We start from the raw sequence: 22,510 nt of genomic DNA on the forward strand, positions 1-22,510 counted from the left end.
GGAAGAAGGTCGTGGCCACAATGAGCTTTTTTCTTTTACTCTTCTTGCTTCACATCCCAACAAACGAAGCAATACCCCAGTGTCTAACACATCCACTCCCCTCGAGTGCACATTAACTCCAAAAAGGGCTACAGGATTAGTGGTCTGGGAAGTTTTTTTACGCACTAATACATACTGTCCACGCTTCTTTTGGCAAATTGACCCCAACGTTTCCCCCCGTGCTCCCTCTTCCTCCTCTTCCTCCTCCCCTCCTCGGCCATAGATACACCGCCACACAGAGAGTTTTTCATGCGTGACACTATGGAGGAAGCCCAAAGGACATGCGATGTAGGAGGACACTTCCCTCCTGATTGCCTGCACACTAAACCCATCTCTTTTAGGCAATAGTGGTTTGTTTGTATGTTCACGGAACCTTGTGGTTTTTACGAAGAACAAACCCCCTGAGAACACTGGTGTGTCTTTTGTTATTGTGTGTGCATGGGCGTGTGTGTGTGTGTGTGTGTGTGTGTGTGTGTGTGGGTGGGTGTGGGTGTGTGTGGGTGGGTGTGGGTGTGTGTGGGTGGGTGTCGGATGATTGTCACACCTGACAAATTGTGATTTGAGATTGTGAGCAATATATTGTATTTACACACCTACATGTATGCGCTGTCGATATAAATACAGGAGCACCAACTGCAATATCCAGATCCAAGAAATGAGAAAGTTATTATAATTATTATTTTGAATTTTTTGGCTCCCACTGGAAGAGTGAGAGCTTTTTCTCACATTTTGAATAACAAAGAAAGTGTTTTGTCCTTGAATTTCTATTTGCCTTCAGGACCAAATTTGCACGAACCATAGCTCGTTTTTTCTTCTCTCAAAAAAAGAAGCCATCGGAGTCACCGCCAAGCATTTATGTTGTGTTCAATCTCGTCATGTGCATTAATGGACCCTTTACTAAAAAAGAGCAAACACTAACAGTCATAGTCCGGCTTGTTTGTAGATTATGAAACTTAATGATGTCAGTGACTGAGGTTTTCCAGTCGCTGAGTAGAGCTACACCGACTGGCACTGCTGGCCTGTCACATGTTGTCTTTACTGAATACTGTTGAATTCTACCAAAAACAAAACTTCTGAATGTTGTTAATCCTCAGCAGAGCCTTCTTTTTACGATCAAAGGGACAGTTCCACCCAAAACCACGACTAGCTTGGGAACACCGACTCATGCCTTTTAATGTAGGCATCCAAATTTCACTTAAATAAAAATGGATAATTTTGGGTGAACTAGCCTTTTAAAAAGAGCTTTACACCACATTTAACACACGCAATGCAGTTGCATTGTTTTTACGTGTTAAATCAGTAATTCCAGGGTACAAGACAAAACTTAACATGTCAGGTTGTCGTTGAAAAAGCAACAACAAAACAACATTTCTAACCGATCATCCAGTTTCGGGCTCGTTGGTTGCCTGCTTCATGTGTGTACACACACACACATATTACTGCACACTGACGACACGCAGGCCTACACACACATCTACACATCGATCTCTGCTCAAGCACAAAAGGGCACATGTAAGATGACACATGCATGCATGCACGCCGACACAACTGCGCGGAGACCAATGACGCCCACCCTGTGAATAGAATCTACTTACAACTGCATGACGGGAAACTTTATCGTGCCAGCACGTGTCTCTTTGATGTAACTTTTTCATTTCCTTTTCTTTTTCATTTCCATAGCTATGTAATGATAAGTCATCAATGTTTTGTTTCTTTTTTTTTATTCAAAAGGCTTGTGAATACGTCATCTGTAATCAATATGAATGTAGTGTCAACACAGAACTCGCATGAGAGAATTATTTTCTACAAAGGATGTTTCTAATTTGTTTCTTATCATTATTGATTGTTCTTTAATGAGGAGAAAGGGGAACTGGAATGCAGCCTGATTGTGATCTGCTTCCTATTAAAGGGACATTTGTGTCATGATCTAGACGTCTGTTTTATTTATTATTGCTTCCTAAGGGATCACATTACTGCTCTTTAATTTGTATGTGTGGGAATGTGTTGGTTCAGTTATTAAATCTCAGAATACATACATATGTTTACCATGAGCCTTCAAAGTAATAAGTTATGAAAATGTGTATGTTCCAAAATGTGTTTTCCGTCAGATGCGTTTCCCTCGCAGATGCTTCAGCCACTTCATTTCAGTGAGTCCATTCTCAATGTGCCCTCTGACCTCTCTGTGGACGGGGGAGGGGAATATCACTTTCTAGCAGTTTTCAGACTGGACCAGGTGTCTTAGCTCCCTGACAGTCAACAGAGGTGTGGAAAAAAGCTCAGTTGCATTTAGACAAAACAATGTGCTTTTCACACGTAACGTTACACTGTTTATTTTGATATAGACATTTTTGGTTATTTAAATGTAGATTTGTTTTAACATACTGACATTACACATAAATAGCACACACAAAAATTCCTAGGCCTGGTGGAAAAGGGGATTTATCCACAATTGTAGAAATTCTGGTGACGGCCGTTTGAGCCGTTCAGTACAACCTTCCAAAAAAGGAACAATCCCGCCATAGAGAACTGTGCCCATTTCTTTGTTGCATTCCCAACATTTATGATCCTGCACGCGGCTCCTTTTAAACAGTTTCATGGGTCTAAAATAATATCTATAAAGTTGCTTCTTGCATCTCTTGTAGCGAAGCCTACATTTGATATTATCTCCTGCCATACAGCTTCTCTAATCTTATTACCAAGATCATTTTGCCAAAAGTCTCAGGCATTCACATGTTGTAAAAATGTCATAAAAAGTAGTCATAACATTGCAATTAAACTGTATAGTAATAGTGTAATAAGCCATAAAAATGTCATTAAAACTATTTATTTTTGTTTCAGTACTATATCGGTTTATAAAATTACAGAAAACTGAACGATTTCCACTAGAAAGTCTGAATCCAAACTGACATTACTTAACTTGTTTTACAAACTATCAGTTTAATTTATAATACAAAACAAAACACATTTTAAAAGCATCAAATTGCTTGCAAAAAAAATGCTCTTTTGCCTGATAAAGGACCATAAACAAACTAAAAAGGTTAATTTACTGTTGACTGATGCCTTCAGCACCACTCCTAACACAATACTTTCTTTCCAAAGCTACACCTACTTAAGTGTTTGATTGCGGCCCATCCCAATGTTCTATTTATAATCTAAAGAATGAACTGATGTCATTTTGGTCTCGACTGAACTGCAGATTTCGTTTATCTGCTGGAGGCATGTCCGTACTGCCACCGTGTGGCAAAGACTGCAGAACCATTCTGAAGCAAACAAATAAAGACACCAGACACATGTTCTTATTTTACAGTAAAAAAATGAAACCAAAAACAAGACTTTATTAAAGAAGCATAAAAAATAAAACTCTTGATACATTTCTCATAACCGTCAAGTCAGCTCAAATTATACGATTATACAATTTTTCCGGCTCTTGGTTAAAAGGTCCATAAACTTTCAAATAAAATATATTTCAATTTTAAAATTTCTTCAATATTTCTCATTTTGTTATAAATTGCCTATATGTAGTACACAGGAAATAAGGAAAATAAAAAAAATGGAAAATAAAAATAAATTTGAAGTAATAAAAGGGGTCACATTATTGTCTGGGATATTTACGTAAGCAAATAAATTGTAAAAAATAAAATGTGTAAAAAGTTTTTGTTTTTTTTTTATCTTAAAAATTATTAGCTAATGCCAGATGGCTTGAAGACATGCAGATGGTTAACTTACAAATAATGATACATGTTCTTTAGAAACTACACTTATCTTCATTTAAGTCATTTTGCTTTTGAAAACAAGATCCCAATGATTGTATTCAGGGTATATACACACACACGCACACACACGCACGCACACACACAGGCCAGGCCTGAAACCTAGTTTGTCAACGTTTTACATTTTGGTTCTGCATACAAAGAATTAAAGCCAAAAATAGGAGAGCGGCGGCTTGAGGGGTGTCACCCCCTTACTGGCATGGCTCTCTTTGCATCCCCCCCTCTAATCACAAGAAAGGTCCGAGGTCACTGGCTAGCATGACTCAGGAAACCCTGTTTTCAAACCTTTAGGAAGGAAATGGGGGAGGGGCGATTTTGGCTCAAACAAATAAAAATCAGCAGTCAATCTGAAAAAACTTTGTACCTTTTAAACAATTAAACTACTGTACATTAAACCCTAACATCCTCTCATTGGCCAGAAACATCCTAGTGCAACACCAGGATTTACATTAGACCCATCTGGCAAATACAACACTTTTAATTCCTTTAACACATTGCCTGAACAGTTTGAAAAGGGGCTTTAAGATTGGCCTCAGACTCACGAGACAGTCTTGACGGATCTGTTCATTTGGACGCGTCCACGGCCCTGCATCTGTTCCGAGTGTGCACAAGTAATGCAACGTTCGACACCAGAGCCAGACGAGGGGGTGGGTTGCCACTTTTGACGGGAATGATAACAGGGTTGTCAGGTCTACTGTGCACTGCAGAGGTTTAGTTTGAGAACCAAGTGGCCTCCCACTACTAACTGGGTTTTTGATCGCAGTGTTTCAGTAGGGAGTTGCACCAAAGCACCATGGGATAGTCTTCACAAAGACTTCCGCTTTAGCTCCTGGGCAGATTTTTCCTACACATGTGGACACATGAATTAGTGCATTACTGCAACATGACAGCGGCTTATTAGATTCCTCTGTACAGCTGCCCTCGTCACCTAACTTTGCAAATGAACAAATCGGACAGCAAATAAGCCTAAAATCATACTGGCTGGAGCACCCTAAAGCACAGCAGAAACTGCTCATTCTCACAAATTATTTACTCAAGTAGTTACCCTTTTTTCCCTCAATATTAAAACCTGTCCTGATCTGAGACTACGTCCAGAGAGGAGGACACACTGGGACTGCAATGCCCGATGCTGTATTGACAGGATACGGATGCTATGACTGTATAGGAACAGTTAGGAAAGAAACATTTAAAAAAAAAAAAAAGGAAAGAAAAACATTCTGCAGCTGCTGGGATTTGAACACAAAGTGTGCCTGGAAGCCCTGGATGACCTAGCTACTAGCTGCCATAAAGGAAAGGTTATACCTACTGCGTGTGAGCCTGAAAATGTGATTGTGTGTCTGTGCAGAGGAAGCCCTTGAGAATTAAATGTGGTGTATAAATTCTGTTGTCATGGCTTGTCTCATTCAATGAGCTGATTCTATGCATGTTCAAAAAGGGCGACAAACGGAAACCATGTACCATCGCACCGACATCGCCCAAGTCATACGTACAGTATTAACACTATAGGAGGCGGTTACTGCAAACCCACACTGAATTCTTTAAAAACCACTAACACAAAACAGAATGCAACCGCCTCATCTGGAGTTACTCAGTAATGCTTTGAAAACATTGGACAAAAGCTCAAACAACTAACCATATAGTGCACCACGTTTGGCCAGGAGTACAGCGCCGTATGGGTACGAGAGTGTCATCTGAGAGAGTGCCATACAGCTTTGCTGTGAGAGTGGGGTGGAAGACCAAAACAAAAACAGTAAGAGCCGTTTCTTATCTTTTTAGAGGGGCCAAGAGTTACAGTGCATGAAAATAAATTGTTCTATCGAGCCCCTTGTTATTGATCCATGGGGGGCGGAGAGGCCGCCCCTCCATAACCATATTGGACAAAACATTCACGTGTGATATCAGAAAAGCCCTATCTTATCCTAAAGTTCAAAATATGTCTGCGAGCCACACGCTTGACAGTCACGAGTCAAATACTAGTAAAAAAAAAAACGCTAAATGAGCCGATCCGAGTGTAACAGACAGGATGTGAAAGGAAAATGTCCTGGTGTGGATGAATCAAAGCGATGTCCTCCTGTAAGACTGTGAGAGTGAAGGAGAGGGGCAGCAGGACAGAAACCAGATCTCCTGGTGAGGACACATAATGGTGCTGTGTGAAAACAGCATGAGTGGGCATTATTCACAAACAGGCAAGAAAGCGAGAGAGAGATGTGGGATTGTGGGAATTGTCAGGCAGCCCGAACGTACAGAGAACTGACCTCAGAAACATTCCTAAAGTATCACTAAGTGTACGTTGCTCCCGAATTAAAAGGATAATTCATGTGAATTAATGCAGTGGCCACATTTGAAATGTAGGGCATCCAAATTCATCCAACACATTAGTGAATTTGATCAATTTAAGATAAGTCTATTAATAGCCTTCATTTGGCATTACTGGTGGCTTTTTTTGTGTGGCAAAGAGAAACAGGAAGTCATCCTTAAGAGGTTCCTCGGTGTATTGTTCCGATAGGTGCCTGACTACATGTGGACCTTTAAAAAAGTTCCAAGCTTGCAGAAAAATAGCAACCCTGCCGCTTAAGCAAGGGGGTTAGATGGAACGGTTTGCGTCCTGTCAAGAACATTAAAACAACGAGTAAAAAAGTGCAGGCAATCATTGAAAAATATCTGTTAGGTACAAAAGTGTTAAAAGGAAAGGCTGTGAGAGAGAAAGCAGGTAGAGATCTGAAGAAGCCGGAATGAAGAAATGTTGAGACACACCGGCAGCCAGCCGTGCAGCAGGCTGCTCCGGGTCGAAATGAAGGCCTGAAGAGAGATAAGACACTAGTTTCCTTCCAAAAGTTCACCACAGAGACTGAGCCCCAACTGTCTGAAGATCCAGTTTAAATTAGCTTCGCTCTGAAAATAAGTCATTGTAATTATTATTATTGTTGTTGTTATTATTAATCTTGACAGTAACCAGCGAATAAAAAAAAAAAATAATCAACATCCGTATCGTATCATCATCTCTATTATGCATTTATTATGGTCCATCACGTGTGTTGAATGTTATTAGTGTGAATCCTTCCATTGCCTCCGCCACAGCTGATGCCCTACTTGAGTCTTCTTCCTGCCCCCTCATATTTTACTTCCCATCCCACTCCTCGGCCATTAGGAGAAGATGCGGATGCACTGTGTAGTGGGGGTGTGGCACACGGGGCACTCTGGGTCAGCTGACTGGCAGATTTGCCCAGCGCACTCCATGCAGAACAGGTTGTGGCCACAAGGCACCAGGGCCGCTGTCACCTCGCTCTCAAAACACACAAAGCAGTCCCTGTTGATCCCGGGGCCGACTCCGACAAGACCCGGGACCCCGGGGCCAGAGCTTCCTTTCAGCCGGCTCAGCATCACAGAACTGAGGCCCACACCGCTGCTACCGCCCTCGGAGTCAGTGGGTGAGCCGCCAGGCAGGGAGGAGGCTGAGCAAGAGGAGTACCCGGTCGACGAGCCACCGGAGCTGGAGCTAGACGCTCCAGAGAAGGAGCCGCCTCCTGCACTGCCAGACTGTAACCAGGAGAGAGTGCTGAGGGGGTCACTCTGTGCACGGCGGGCTAAGGGATGATCCAGGGGGCCCACGCCCGTGTCCTGAGGCAGAGTTGGAGACAATCGTGGAGTGATGGCGCCGCCACTAAGGCCGCTGCTGTTGCGCCGTAGAGGCTGCTGCTGCTGGGAGGAGCCAGCCGTCTTATTGCCTGGTCCACCGTTGACGAAAGGTGCCCAGATGTTAGCGGCACTGAACTCAAAGCCCAGTTCATCTGAGGAGGGCAGTCCTGGGGTGGAGTCGCCCCCGAAAGTAAACCCCCCTCCAGCACTGCTGGAGCCTGTGCTAAAGGGGCTAGTGGGACTGCCTCCCTCGTTGGCCTTGCGACTGCTGCTAAAGTTGTCTGAGCTCATCGCACCGTTGTGAGTGTGATAGGTTACTGAGGACGACATCTTCCGGTTAGATGAGTGATGCATGGACATGGGAATAGGAGGAGGAGGTGAGGAAGGGGGAGGAGGAGGAGGAGGGGCAGAATGGTGGCCAGTCGCCCTGGACCACAGAGACGACCCCAGTCCTCCACTCAGGGCGCCCAGGCCTTCTAGACTGACATCGGTGCCGTTGGAGTGGAAGTCATTGTCTCCCTGCAGGTCTACAAAGGTTCCAGTTCTCAGAGTGATGTGGGTCTCGATCTCCTCTCTCGCTCGGTCCACGTTCTCTGGCATGCCGGTCACCTCGAACACTGGGTCTTTCTCTCTACTCGGTGTCACGATGTAGGTGTGGGTCTGCTGCTGGATGCGCTTAATTGTTGCTCCTTTTGGTCCAACAACTAAACCAACTACTCTGTAGGGTACCCTCACCTGGATGAGTGACAAAAGAAATGCTTTCATGCAACTACAGGAATTGTACTTTTTTTAAAACATGTCCGGCAGAGTAAAACAATAACACAGTATGACGACTAAGCCACAGGGTTTCTATACCTGTATGGTGGTCTGTCCAGGTAAGTGTGGTGGTCCAGGAAGAGAGCCACTCCCACCGCTGCTGCTGCCTCCTGCTGCTGCTGCTGCTGCTGCTGCTGCTCCTCCTCCTCCTGCTCCTGCTCCCGCTGCTCCAGGCCCTCCAGCTTTGCAGCGGGATGCCCGGATCATAGAGAAATGCTCAGCCGCAGAGACAATTTCACGCTTGGCCATCTCCACATCCTCCCTGCGTCCCGTCACAATGAAAACTGGCTCCTCACCTCGGACTGGAGTCTTTATGTAGGTATTTGTTTTGGCACGCAAAGCCTTAATCTTACAACCTGGAAGATGCATAAACAAACATCTTAATTTTTACAAATTAAAAAACACAGGATAAATGCACATATTCCCCCAAAACGTTTTGCTATAGTTTTGCTAGTGTTTCTAGTATTTGACTGAGCTTATTGATTTAAATGAGGTTGACTGTTATATCAGACTGCATACATTTAAACTAAAGTATGTTTACCTAATTAACTGGCAACTGTGTCATAGGCTACACAAAACATGTAGTCAATTTAAAACGGTTACATACAGTTTCAACGCAGAACTGAACACGCCTGGTTGCATTAACATGTTAACAGAAATAACACACATGTCGCAACAAAAGCAGTCGACACTATGCAGGATATTCCCGAGGAGTCTGTCAAAACACCAAGTCAATGGCTGCTGCACCGCTTGAGTCAACTCGAGCTGTTTCTTTAAATATGGACGCTTCGTTCCCGGCGACCAATAAGACTCGCGGAGTGTGATGTCATTCTGGGAAGCAGAAAGCATGGCTTTTTCAAACAAAGAGAACAATGCCGTAAGGCTGCCGCGGCTGCGACGGGCGATACAACCCCACAACATTGGAATATTTAAAGTAGAGACCATATACTATTTAAAAACCACTGATAAAAAATAAAAATTACATGTAAACAACTGGTACTAGAGCAGCAGCATCGGCAGACGGCGCTGGGTGCAGGGCGTAACACCGCCCAGTCCCGTGTTTGTGCGTCTGCTGCCCCGTTTCAGCTTAAAATCTGTTCAGCAGAGACGATAATAAAATACCCCAAACGTGTACATGAGACATAACTGTGAGTTCCGTGTCCACAGCTGCCTCTTAAGATATGCGATACATAAAATGAGCATATTTCCTTTGTTTGGCGCAGGCTGCTAGACATGTCCAGACTCCCGACAATCTGCCGCTTTGTCTGACCCTCTCCCACCCCTCCCCCTCTCTCCTGCTCATCAACCGCACTCTCACCCACTCCACGTTGAGGCATTGTCTCAGTGTGGTTAAAAAAATAAAATGTGAATATAGAAGGTGAGAGCTTTTTGCTGGAGTTCCCGCAGTATGCTGACATTTAAGACAGAAACAGCGGATGCATACAGAGCACAGCACCCGGTTGTAAAAGTTCAGAGACCCACATCTCACCAGACTGCCACCCAAACAAAGGACACCCGGGCTGCACGCTGCCTCCACAAGCTGCCCATAAACAAAAACACCACATAATTCTCCCTAACTAAACACAAACACACTCGTGGTCTTACCTTGTCTGCCCACTATCTCCGCTACATGTTCAGAGCTGGGCACAGGCACACATTCAGTCATGTTGACACTTCTCTTCCTGCTGCAGAGGACGGAGCTTTGTTCTCCGTGGAGCATCGCGTGGGAGCCGGCCATGTGGTACCCGCCCGAGCCGTAGTACTCCGGGGATGGAGAACAAGACGTCGGCGAGTCCTGGGACCCGTTGGGATGCTCCAGCATCTGCAGATCCACGTAGCCCCCTCCGCCGTTGCAGCCCTCGGAACCGGGACCATGGGTCCCGTCAAGGGTGTCGACAAGCCCGCCACAGTCCACCTTCTCCATGGCCATGAGTGACAGCTGGTCCAGGGCGTAGCGGAGCGCCTCTTGGTGCTCCTCGTCCCGGGACTCCTGGTCTGTCTCTCGGGTCAGACCGAGCCCGTTGTGCTGGCTGCTGATCCCCATGTCGTGGTCCATAATCTCGGGGTGGAATAAAGGACTAGGCATAGTGTCTCCGTGGATCTCACATCAGATCGCGAGTGCCTGATGGGAGTGAGCTCACCCTCTTCTGAAAATTTTAAAAACACACAAAGGAGTCAAGCGTTTGTTTACCATTAAAACCTCCAGCCGGAGCGGGGCTGGTCCCCGTGCAGCCACCTGTCCCCACGAGCAGCAGCGGGCTGGTTTGGGCGCCTCGCTTTGTCTGCTGTTGCTTCTCGTCTGACAACTGAAACCATCCAGGAGGCAGAAAAGAGCCTCTCTGTCTAAAACACACGTGAACAAAGTATTCTCCTGCGCACACACGAATAACCCGCGTGGGACTAAGTCCAGACCCCCGCACGTGTTCTGACGGTATTAAAAAACATAAAAGAGTGACATATATATTCTGTTGTTAGCTTCAGCTAACGGCTAACAGGCTCCACACAGTCACGTTGTCGACCCCTTTGTTTGGGAGCACAGCTAGCACGCTTAGCTCCGCTCTGACAGTCTCGTGCTCGCTCTCAAAGCCAGCCGCGTGGCTTTTTTAGAATTAAACAAGTGCGGAAACCCCACGAACTTACTTTATCTCGCCTTTGTCGACGAGGTCCTGTCTTCGCTCGACGCTCAGTTCTCAGAGGAAGATGAGGAGCAGCCGGGAGACCAAGGAGCTAGCGGGTTAGCTGGCTAGCTCTCCGAACGGGGGGGCGTTGGAGAAAAACGTTGAAACCCAAAAAGAGAGCGCTGTTGTTTTTTTCTCTTTCTGCGGGAGTCAACGCGTATTCCTGGGTGTGTCACTGGGTCTTCATGCTGCGCACCGTCGGGGGGACGGCGGCTGAAATCCAAGGTTAGCGGGTACCTTTTAGTTAAAACACACACACAGTGGCTCTCGGCTCTCTGCTGCTGCCTGACCCCGGTCGGTCCGCCGCCTTTGTCTCGCCAGGCGCACACGCCGCTCAGTCTCCCGCACACGGCACTGACGTCACCCGCGACACAACAATAGGTTCAAAGGCCACATGCAGCAAGGGGGAGAGCATCCACGGCGAGTCACCTCTGCTGGCACTATTGTGTCTGTCAGTCTGCAGGGCACTATTTTCATCTCCCTTCTCTCTCTTCATGTACGTTGTGCCAGCCGACAGTCAACGCATTGATACACGTAAAAAAAAAATTGGTCATATTTGGGTGTGTTCATCATGGCTACCAATGAAGAGTTTTGGGTGGTTCGTTGCATTGTGCTCATGCAGTGTGTGTCGGCTGTTACTTGTGCTTTTTAGGTAGTAAGAAAATAATAAAGAATGGCAATATGTTATTTTCAAAGCATGTAAACACGTTCAATTATTCAAGACACCACCCTTTCTTGCACGAGGATGGAGCTGAAATTAATAAAAGGATAGGTTTGTATTTTTCACATTTGAAAAAAACCAAAACGTTTTAATGCCAACAGTGACGGAGTAAAGATCATTGAAGCTATTCAACCCTACTGTAAAGATATTCCCCCTTAAAAATATGGTTTTTGTATCAAGCTCTCTTTGTTCCCCCAGGCAGTGTCTCCTTGCTAAGATACAAAGAGAGAGTTTATTAGGTATCACATCTATGAGAATAGCACTGTGTTATGTGATTAATTTAACTTATGTTCTCTTAGAAATTAAGTGTTGAGACCTTTTTCAGAAGAAAAGCTGTGCCAGGGATTGAGGTCACACATTAGCCATGGCATGAAATCCTATACGCAACACATCTGTATTATGCATTTGTAACCTGGGACTGATTAATGCATCGTCCCTGACAAATAACTTCAATTGAAATAGTACTAAAAAGATTGTCGCTTTGAAAGATACCAACTTATGAGCTTTGGCTCAACAGACAGTGGATTTTGGAAAGGAGGTATCATTACAGGGACTAACGTCAACATACATGTGGGCATGTGGATATTGTATTAAGATAGACTTGACCGTGAACGCCTCCTTTTAAAGAAGATAGAGCTTTAAATCACAGCCTCTTAGATTTGAGAATGATAATGACCAAGAAAAAAATAAACACCAGCCATGAAAGAGCTGCATTTATTTCACAGTGGTAGAGACAAATAACGATTATTGTAATGAGGTACAGTACATCATGTTACGAGGTACATCAGTGTTTTATTGGTTTTTGTATTTTCTGAAGGTACACACTTTTTCTGTTACATACTAAACTCAAATGTAGCTGGCAAAACAGTACTGACAATTATTTTGTCAACAGAAATACCATGACTTTAACTTAAAAACCATGTAAACTCAAGTTATTGTGAGAAATAACACTGCTTTGAACTGTAAAAATTTGAGATCAAACAAACTAAATTTGATTATTCACAGCCACAACAGTGCCGTGTGCATGTAAACATACTGCAACCTTTCTATGCTTCCAAACAAACACAATACCTGCAGTGCCAGAGTAAAATATAAAAGAGCAACATGTCAAAATAGAAACACACTTAAGACGCCAACATGAAATGATACATTCAACACAAGCACACACACACACATACAAAGTTTTTTTTTTCAACTTTACTTTGAGCTTGAACAGCGGTTTATTAACTGTAACACTGCATTGTGTAGAGAATCACCCACAACTGCCGTAAACTGCCTCTAAAGTCAAACTACTTACAGGAACAGTAATTTCGTTTGACTCAATATAGTATCAATGATGAAAAGGTGATGTCATCGTGACATGAAAACGCTAGACAGTATGGAAAGTCTAAAGAAAGTTGCCTTACATTAGTAGAGGTAAAAATGAACTGGAAATCCAAAGCACCCTTCCAGAATTACACTATTGAATGTAAAAAATAATAATAATATTAAAGAAAACAGTCTTTGTTTAGGTAAACAAAATATGCAGAATGTCTGCATGTAGGGTCTATTTCAGTTCAAAGTGTATAAAAATCTTCATGGAGCTAATTATTTGAAAATTAAAGGAGTTTACCAGCAAACTTCATGTCAAACAAGCCTGTGGGAGAGAAGAGAAAGATGTTACATGTACTGAAGTTCATAACAATGCAAGACCATCAAACAGAGGGCATGGATGAACCAACGGAAGAGGATTTAGCGACTCTGAAACTGGTTCTGCAGTTGTGTACCTTGGCTATAATTCCTCCTTGTCCACCTGCTCAACCTTCTCCTCCACTTTGTTGTTGGTTGCTGCTGCTGCTGCTGCTGCTGCTTCTGCTTCTGCTGCTGCTGCTGCGTCTGCCGTGGCGTCCTCTATATGAGCCAACATATCAGCGGTGAGGGCCTCCTCGAGCCGCCTCCTCACATTCTGCACCAGGTCCTCTTGCTTCCTAAGAGACACAGACAAGGATTAGGGCTACGGTTGACGATTATTGTTCGATTAATCTGTCAATTAATATTTTCTTTGGTCTCAAATGTCAGAAAATAGTGAAAACTGTCCATCCCAGTTCCTCAAAGTTCAAGATGATGTCTTTAAATTTATTGTTTAAAGATGTCTTTGTGCATGCGTGAGGGACTGCTTGCTCGCTGCACCTCGTCTCTGTGCCCACTGAGCTTCACAGGAGGTTATTTGCATGAACACGAGACAACATCAGTGCAGTAGCCTTGAGAACCGTGTCAAAACCTGCCAGTCACCCATTTAGTCAGAACATACTATCCTGTATGAGTTAGTTAACGATAAGGTCTTAACCAGGGTCTCTTCATTTACACGCCGCAAGATTCCCTTCACCAGTGCGATAATACGGTCCTTAAATAGATTTTCGGCAGAGTAGGTTACATTTAACATACAACTGCTGAGCACAATGTAATGTGTATTATTTACAATGAATTCATCATATTGATTAACTCTACATTAGAGGTGTGGAAATGACTTAATTCTAGAGTCTATCGCAATGTGGACATGGACGAGTCTGCATTGATGCAGGGAAAGAACATAATCAGGAGTTTGCATTAACTTTAGAACAGTAAATCTTAAATGTGCTTTGCCGTCATTCACTGGTGCGTCCTCTCTCCTCTGCGTAGAGCAGAGAGACGACACTCGGGAGTCCCCTTGCTTGTTGCTCTTGCTACCAAAATCAGCTGCTCTGTTTCAACAATGTTGGGTTGAGAAAAAATGCGTGCAGACTGAAATTCAACCGTGGTGTTGTTAACCCTGTCGTGAGATGCTGTGACTTAAACCAAGAAACAGTAGAAGAGCTACGAGTAAGGAAAACTCCGCAAGGCAAATTTATGCTTTGTCAAATGTGATAGACATTCAGGAGGCGCCCTGTTAGCGTTATGTCAAAACCATATTTTTGTATATTACAGCACTCTTGCTGCGCTGCATAAGGATTTACGTATCGTTTTTGTAATGAGGTGGATCCCATAGACATTGATATTACATTATAAGTCTGATTTTTGAAAGCACTTTTTAGATAAAAAGGCAGTTCAGACTTTTCTGACTGATTGTTAATTGATGAAAAAGTAGCCAAGTGCAGTAATGTCGAAAATTGGCAATGCAATGCATTAAGATGCATCGAGAATCATTGTGCTTTCAAATGGTTGACAGGTGAATCAAATTGAATTGTGAGGCCTGTGAAGAGTCACATTTCTACTCTACGGTGGTACAGCTGTGCTGCTTGTGTGAACATCTTACCTGATGTCATCATCAGTCACTACAAAGGCTTTGCAGAGAGGTTGTGATGTGTTGAGCCAGACTCCAGGATTTTTCTCCACAGCAGCAGTGAGTTGTCCAGTGACAGGTGAGGGGCTGGTGTGCAGAGCACTGGCGATGGCAGAAAGAAGTGTTTTATCTGAACATGCAGGCCCAACACCTAGAAAGAGGACAACAAGAAAACATAAGACAAGCAAAAAGGAGTTGCTTTGAATCACACAATGTTGTCATATTGTTTTGGTTACTCTCACCCTGTAAGCCTTTGGGAAGATCCATAGTTTTCACCAGCTCCTCTGCAATATCAAATGCATTTAACCCGCCCAGCTTCCTCTCCCAGAACAACTGAAGATTGAAGCAAACCAAAAATACTAAAATCATTTCTATGTTACGTTTCAAGCACATTTTTTTACAAACTGAATATGTGAATCACTGTATAATGTAAAAGGGTATTAAAAAAGGTTGAATCAACCCTTCAGCACCCATAACAGCAAACACAGAAAGAACGCTAGCTTTCATAGTGGTCAGACAGCTACTTACAGGAATAGCAATACAATGTGCCTTTCTACAGTATTAATGAATTAAAGAACTGAAATGTGCATGTTTTCTGCTCTTTGACTTACTTGTTTCGGTTGGTCCACAGCCTTCTGTGGGTCCGTCTTCACCTTGTTGTTGGGATGATTTGTAACCTTGGTTACTGGTTGTTTGAAGATGGATGCTGTCTGTCGAACTGGTAGTGTTGTGTTTAAATCAGGCTTGGTCTTTTGGGGAGACAATATGACAACTTTTTAGAATGAGATTTGTGACACACAAGTTACTGTACAAACCTTCATAGTTGTACGAGTTATTGTTAGTTTCGTCAGTACCGAACAACTGTGGCATTCCTAAATAAATTCCTTGGAGGGTGAAGAGACGATGTAACCATTACAATGAACTGGGATGATTATGAACAAAAATATGTTCTTCAGCTGAACAGCAGAAATAAAAGGCAGTGATGATGTCCCCGTTTCACAAAAGCAGTGAATATCCCTTGCAGTAGTTATCAGTCATAAACCACTGTCTGTGGGAGAGGTTTAAGGGAGGTAACAACACAGTAACTCTGAAGGAGCACCAGGTTCACAATGCTAAGATTTAAGAATCTAGATGCGTCCAAAATCATTTGCTACCTAGTAAACTATACATAGTGTCAAAATTCACACAAAATATATATCTCTATACTCCTGTCAGAAATCTAGATTTAAAGCTCACTAGAGGAAACTATTTAATGTTTATCGTGTAGACCATGTAGGTATTTGGATTAATATGAAAAGGGGAAGAAGGTGCTATGACCCAATGGGACTTAAACTGAGCTATTTGACCGTATTATTTATACTTAACTCTATGTTTGGGTTCAAAGACAAACTTTGGATGTGTCTTAGAGACTCTAATGCTGCGTTCACACCAAAAGCATTGCGAATTATTTGCGCGAGTAGATTACATGCAAAGTCAATGCACAGATGTTCATTTTCTGCCGGGCGGCGCAAATGAGGCGAAAAAGCGTTGTGCTGAGTTGCGAAGGCCAATCAGCGTTGAGATCACTGCCGTCCTGCCGTTGCTGAATTCAACTGGCTGCTGGTCCGCCTGAAGTATCGGCAGTCATTCAGACACAGGTCGGAGCTGTGTGTGCCTACGGATATTATGAACCCAGACACAATGGCGTTTGATGTTTCAACATTTGTGGGACTTCCACAACAAGTATAAAGCAGAACTAGTAGTTATTTCAATAGTGGATGGCGAAAATGCTAACTGTTTTCACGGAGTAAAGCCACGGAAAAGCCGCGCCCCCTTTCCTACGCGAAAAAGCGAATGACCCAAATTAACCACATAAACGCGAGCGAGCAAACTCAGGCGAAAAAAAGTTCTGAAAGGTCGCAACACTTTTGGTGTGAATGCAGCATACGTCAATACAAAGTTTGTGGCACATGTAATTTGGGCTTGAGAAGGTTTGCATGGAAGTTTGAAGAAAAACTGCAGTATCAAAATGGACAAAGCTGACGCAAGCCTATGGCTGTACTTATTGCCAACTGTGCCTCCACTGAGAACTGTAGTTACCGTTCACATTGAGATATTAAACTGTTGGTTATTGTCAGAAAGTTGATTTAAAACCCCATCTATTCAATTGTGTAAAAACAATAACATGAACACCTCCAGGGTGTGAATTACTTTTATAGGTATGTACCCTAATTGAATAGTCCAGAGATCCCTTCAAGTAGCACTGCACAGTCCTTTACGCCTCATAAAAAACAAAAACAAACACATTCTTACCCTGATTTGATGGTTGATTTCATACAGATTCTTGTGCCTGCTGCGCTGCACTTTGCTCAGGAGCGACCATCCAGCCCGGGAGTGGCCGGCATTCACATCCGTGTGAAGGTTGCTGCCCAGACTGCGGACTATCTGGGGCTTGTTGAGGATGCGCTTAATAGGTACACTAGAGAGAGAAAACAGAAAACGGGTCATCACAAGGTTTACCTCTTCAATAACTTAGCCATTAAAGCACTCAAGGCACCCAAACATGGCTTCTCAGTTATACTAAATGGTTGGAGTGGGCCATAGTTTTGTGGGGGAGACTGCAACTTAAACAAAAATGTTATAACGGTGTTATAACAAGGAGTCGGGAAAGGTCAGGCAAACACACATCTGCAAGAAGTAACCAATCAGTCGGGTAACCTCCTGTGTGGAGATCTCTGGGTGCGGAGGAGGAGCTGTGAGCTAGAGAGCCGGTGACTTGTTAACTGTAACACAACAGGCTTCTTTCCAAGCGTACCACTGACGTCACTAACGTTACTCACATAAGGGATTTGCAAAACGGATAAGTGAAGTACACACGAGGCAGCATCTCCTTCATCCCCAACTAGTTAGTTTTAACACGGTCACCCTAGCTGCAGCCGATGTTTTGTGTCGTTCACTCGGCCCTGGCGCGGACGAGCCGCGGCCCGACGCACCGCAAGTCATGCGTGTGTAAACAATGAAACTTAGCTAGCTAATCAAGCTAGCAGCGGAGGCAGCGTCAACGTACCAGCGACCGCTTTATCAATTACTATTGTTCAAAGTTGCAAGTTTACAAACTTAATTAAGTCAAAACGGCCTGACGCCCACGTTTAGCTAACGTAACAAAAGTGTAAATAACACAGACTTGACAATTAGCGTAGTGTTGTTCTCAACTGCATAACGCATGTATGCATGCGTGCATTTCCTGCAGAGAAACTTTCATCTTAAGTCCTTCGACTGAGCGGTTTAAAGTCTCACCCTTTTCTTTCCATGGTCTTGGTTGTCTTGATTCGCTTGCCTGGGATTCTGGCTTATAACAGATAAGAAGCCAGCTAGCTGCCTATTGTTGCAGTCATAATTTTTCACCGAGTCTGGTTTGTTATCGATCCACTGCCTGTCTTCCTTCAGGACCTTCACAACTGCAGATCACTCCGCCAGAGGGCCTTGTGACACAATGAGCGGAAGGCATCCGCGACACTCTTGTAAAATAGTCCGAAAATGACGCGCTAGGTCTCAAATGATCCGTTAGCGGTCAGAGAGCGGAGAGGAACTCATCTTGAAGTACATTTTATCAAGTACCACACTTTGTACAACGATGAGGTTATTTTGTACTCCACTATATTTAAGATAAATAATTATACTTCCTAACTCACAACTCTGCAAACGGAGTGGTTGCGTGACAACACTGTAAATATATCTATAAATCAAACTGAGTAAAGTAGTTTGACGCAACACAACCTGGCTACATTAAAATGCTGCTTTAACTTATACTTATACAAAAATCATTCTGTATGAGTCATTTTAATTATTATATTCAGAACATTTTGCTGCCATGTCCTTTTGTGCAATTTTATTCCAGGACCAATACCAGTAATTGGCTCACTTTACATTATTGCATTATATTTACTTTGCAACCTCCAGTTTCATTTGGAAAAAGTATCAGACTCTTATACAGAAAAAGAGTAGCCCCATTAACTAAAATCTAAATTCAGTATGGGAACAATCCTGTCAGATTGTTTGGCTGCTCTTTTCATTCATGGACTACATATTGTGATGATTTCCAAGGGCTTGTTTTCATCATTGATGCCATTAACACCACCTTGATAATGATCAGCTGTAGTTTTTAGGTAGAGATCAACAAATCAGAGGCTTAATTCAGAATTTTTTAATTACTCTGACCCAATGTTAAGTCTAAGGAATGTGTACTGGGCTGCATTCAGGATACAAATACACATCAATTTATTTGACTTAATATTAAACCATTGCAAGTGAAATTATACACAACCACAATATAGGATACATATCACATACTTTACTTCTCTTCAAAACAATTACAGTGTGACAAGAAGACAGATTTTTCCATTTGTGAATCAGGTCTAACACACGAGACTGATGATTCAAATAAATACCTGACCCGGAAACTAAGTATGAAAAGAAAACAAAAGTCCATTTATTGTTGGTGTTTTTATATTCCTTCCATCCACGTTTTCACTGGTAGAGGAACTTTGAAATGCCAAACTCCAGTGCATTCCATGTGATGATGGTGAACAGTTCAATGTTGACTGAGCTGCCGGATGAAGATGACAGCTTTCAGTGGCCTGGCACGCGATGCGGGCTGCAGCCGTCCTGGTTCATTATTGAAGTCCTTGTGTAAAAAACAGCACCGACCTGACTGGAGAAAAACAAAGTCATTACTTTGAACAGTAGACATTTGGTTTTGCTGTGACAGACAAATCAAAGCTGGATGTAAAGTCAGCAAGTTCAGAGGAAAAATGTTATGCTTAAGTGACACTTGAAAGCCTATTTGTATGTTCATAAATTCTGCGTTTTTATGCTTTTTTTCCCAGTCACAATCCAAAAGTCACTCAACATCAAACACTTTATTGAATTTGTGGGTTATACATCAACAGATTTTGACATTTTCAAGCCAAATAACTAAGCTGTAGAGTGGTTGAAGGTTTAAGAGGCATTCCTGTCCTCTGTGAAGCTGCTCCATATGGTCTTAAATAGATCACCGTCCTGGATTCTGGTCCCCTGACACCTGTGAAGTATCTGGCATTTCGTCTCTGAATTTCACCTTATCGTTTCCTCTGTCCTGACAGTTTCCTGAGACTTGTTTCATAAAGCGAGTTTCCCAAATAAGCAAGGCTAATTTTGGGTAGTCTGACTCATTTTCAGTTGATTTTGTTCCATAAAGCAAATTCAACATCGGTCAAGCTTGTGCTGGGAAACTGGCCAGGTTTGGAGCAAGCTTACTGTCTAACCAGGGTTCCTGTAACACAGACCTGACGGGAAATAAATCATTCTACCACTGAATTTCTGGAGGGCTGACATATCATTTGACTTCATAAACCACCATCAGTCAAAAACGTAAAAGTTAATAGAACATCTACTTAAATAAACTAAATGAATTATACAGTGATAAAAGATCAGCTGTAGACCAACATACTTGTTTTTGTATATGAAATGAGATATACAATAATTCTTAATCTAAATTACCCCCAATAAAATGATAACAGCTACATAAAGTTAACTATACAATTGCATTGAAAATTGCATTGGCAAGAAACGTAGTATCTAAATCTACATGCATGTATCCTAGGTGTGTTTGAAAATGTACTGGTTAATGCATTGGTTATTATATTCAAAACTATGTTAAAAAGTAAACTTAGACGTGTTTGGTGGGAGTATGTTTTTTGTAATGAATTAAAGTCGTGAACATCCCTCTTCTTTTTAGAAGCTGCAAATAATAAACATAATTGTACAGTTGTAGCATCAAGCTTATTATGCTTAAGTGCTTATTTAGCCTAAAGGCTTACTTACCATTCCGAACAACAACATATTTTATTCCATTTTAATCTGTTCAAATCCCCTGAACATTCGAATGGACAAAACTTTTCTGGGATGTCCAGATCAATGATCATTGTCATCCGACTCCACTCGAATGGACTTCGTATTTGACAGAATTTCTCAGCCAATCACTGTGTTCCACATCATCTAAAGTGGACGGCTGCTCGACGGCTGCTTAAGAGTAGTGTGCACACTCAAGTATCTTGAAACCAGTCTGTATTTCACCTGATTGTGTGACCTTGAATTTACTTTTAAGGAATTGCTTTAGCCTAGTGTTGTTAGGTTCATTAAAGTCAGGTTTTATTGAGCACATTTTATGGAACGGGTCCCTAGTTGCCGCTGATGAGAAGCATCCCATAATTGTGTTTCCACCACTACCATCGGGTTTCACCAAAGGAATCGTGTTCACCAGGCGATGAGATCCATCTTTTTGGTTTTTGGCTGCAATTAGTCAAGTACTGTGTCAGACCAGAGTTATGAAAATAGTGGAGTTTTACATTCCCAGATCATTAAATCTCGAGATGTAAATTCAATGGTATTACACTATAGGTATACACACTCACTTCTCTTTTACATCTTGTTTCATCACAACAATATGTGTGGTAAAAACAACAACTGTGTCTGGCCATTTTCCTGCTTGGGACAAAACAACACGGTCTTTTTCACAACAGTTCTAATGTGAACAAAAGCAGAGCCGCACACGGAATACACAAGGGCTGGGTTGCACCAACAAGGATTAACTCTTAAACTAGGTTCAAACCAGGTTTGTCTTTTAATCCAGTTGCACCAAACTTTAAACTTAGTTTAAACTTAGTTTACAATCAATCCTGGGTAAATCTAACCATTTGCCAATCTGTTTAATTTCCATTTAAATCTAGATTAAAATCAAATCTGTTGCACCAGTTATTTTAAACCTAGACTAATCCTGGATTAGCAGTTATATTCAAACCACCCCTGGAGGAGGTTTATCTCCATTTTATTGACAACATGGCTGCATATCTTCGCTGGATGTGGTTAGAAGAAAGAGTTCCTCACAGGAAAATTAGAGATAGGTTAAACCCAATTTAATTTTATGACAACAGCGAGTTTTCACAGCGGTATAGATTCACAAAGGAGTTTGTCATATACCTCAATGGGAAGGTTGGACCAGCAATCAAGCATGGAAGTGAGAGGAATGTTGCTGTACCACCACTTCTCCAGCTCCTAGTAGCTGGAGTTAAACTCCTCCATTAAGTCGCTCAGCAACATTTTTTCAAATGTTGAAAAGTTTTACCCTCTTTGACGTGCCATGATAGCTAGCTAGAGTGACGTAGTTTATTAGCTATAGCCGCTGTGGTGGTAGCTATAAACGGTAACTAACTGTATCAGTAACGGAATGTTTCTACGGCAACATAAACTAATCCTGTTTTAACCCTTGTTTAAACTAGTTTAACTAATCCAGGGTTAAAATTAAGATGTGCAACACATCTCTGATTAATTATAAACCAGTTTAAACCTAGATTTACTAACCCTAGATTAACTCTAAACCAGGAGTAATTTAATCCATGTTGGTGCAACGCAGCCAAGGTGTCCCTGTGCATGCAGTTATGTCTGGAGTCTCAGACTTATTTCATAAACAAACAACACTGTTCATTGAAATACATAAAATATGCCACTTAATGCAATACCAGGGTTGCGACGTGTG

General features: G+C 42.6%; 2 protein-coding genes across 2 annotated transcripts; both read right to left on the reverse strand.

The window, feature by feature from the left end:
- Window positions 1-6,953: 6,953 nt before the first annotated feature.
- LOC306734367 (RNA-binding protein MEX3B) lies at window positions 6,954-10,347 on the reverse strand (the record flags this gene model as incomplete). The annotated part of the gene is made up of 3 exons (XM_079215725.1): window positions 6,954-8,180; window positions 8,301-8,617; window positions 9,867-10,347. 3 exons carry the CDS (start codon window positions 10,345-10,347, stop codon window positions 6,954-6,956), a joined length of 2,025 nt encoding a protein of 674 aa, XP_079071851.1.
- Window positions 10,348-12,391: 2,044 nt separating this feature from the next.
- mbd3a (methyl-CpG binding domain protein 3a) lies at window positions 12,392-18,368 on the reverse strand. Its single transcript, XM_079214572.1, has 7 exons — window positions 18,235-18,368; window positions 17,251-17,416; window positions 15,570-15,707; window positions 15,201-15,291; window positions 14,932-15,109; window positions 13,427-13,627; window positions 12,392-13,296 (listed from the first exon to the last, which is right to left on the reverse strand). The coding sequence occupies exons 1-6, from the start codon at window positions 18,246-18,248 to the stop codon at window positions 13,432-13,434; spliced, it is 783 nt and encodes a 260-aa protein (XP_079070698.1). The 5' UTR covers window positions 18,249-18,368; the 3' UTR covers window positions 12,392-13,296; window positions 13,427-13,431.
- Window positions 18,369-22,510: the final 4,142 nt, after the last annotated feature.

Source organism: Taurulus bubalis (genome assembly GCF_910589615.1).
Source record: "Taurulus bubalis genome assembly, chromosome: 1".
Lineage (NCBI taxonomy): Eukaryota > Metazoa > Chordata > Actinopteri > Perciformes > Cottidae > Taurulus > Taurulus bubalis.

What these genes read in the sequence shown, in the direction of transcription:
- mbd3a (XM_079214572.1), bottom strand. An exon ending in TCTTCCCAAAGGCTTACAGG is followed by an intron (nt 15,110 to 15,200) that starts GTGAGAGTAACC and finishes TCCTCTTTCTAG; the next exon opens with GTGTTGGGCCTGCATGTTCA. An exon ending in GTGACTGATGATGACATCAG is followed by an intron (nt 13,628 to 14,931) that starts GTAAGATGTTCA and finishes TGTGTCTCTTAG; the next exon opens with GAAGCAAGAGGACCTGGTGC.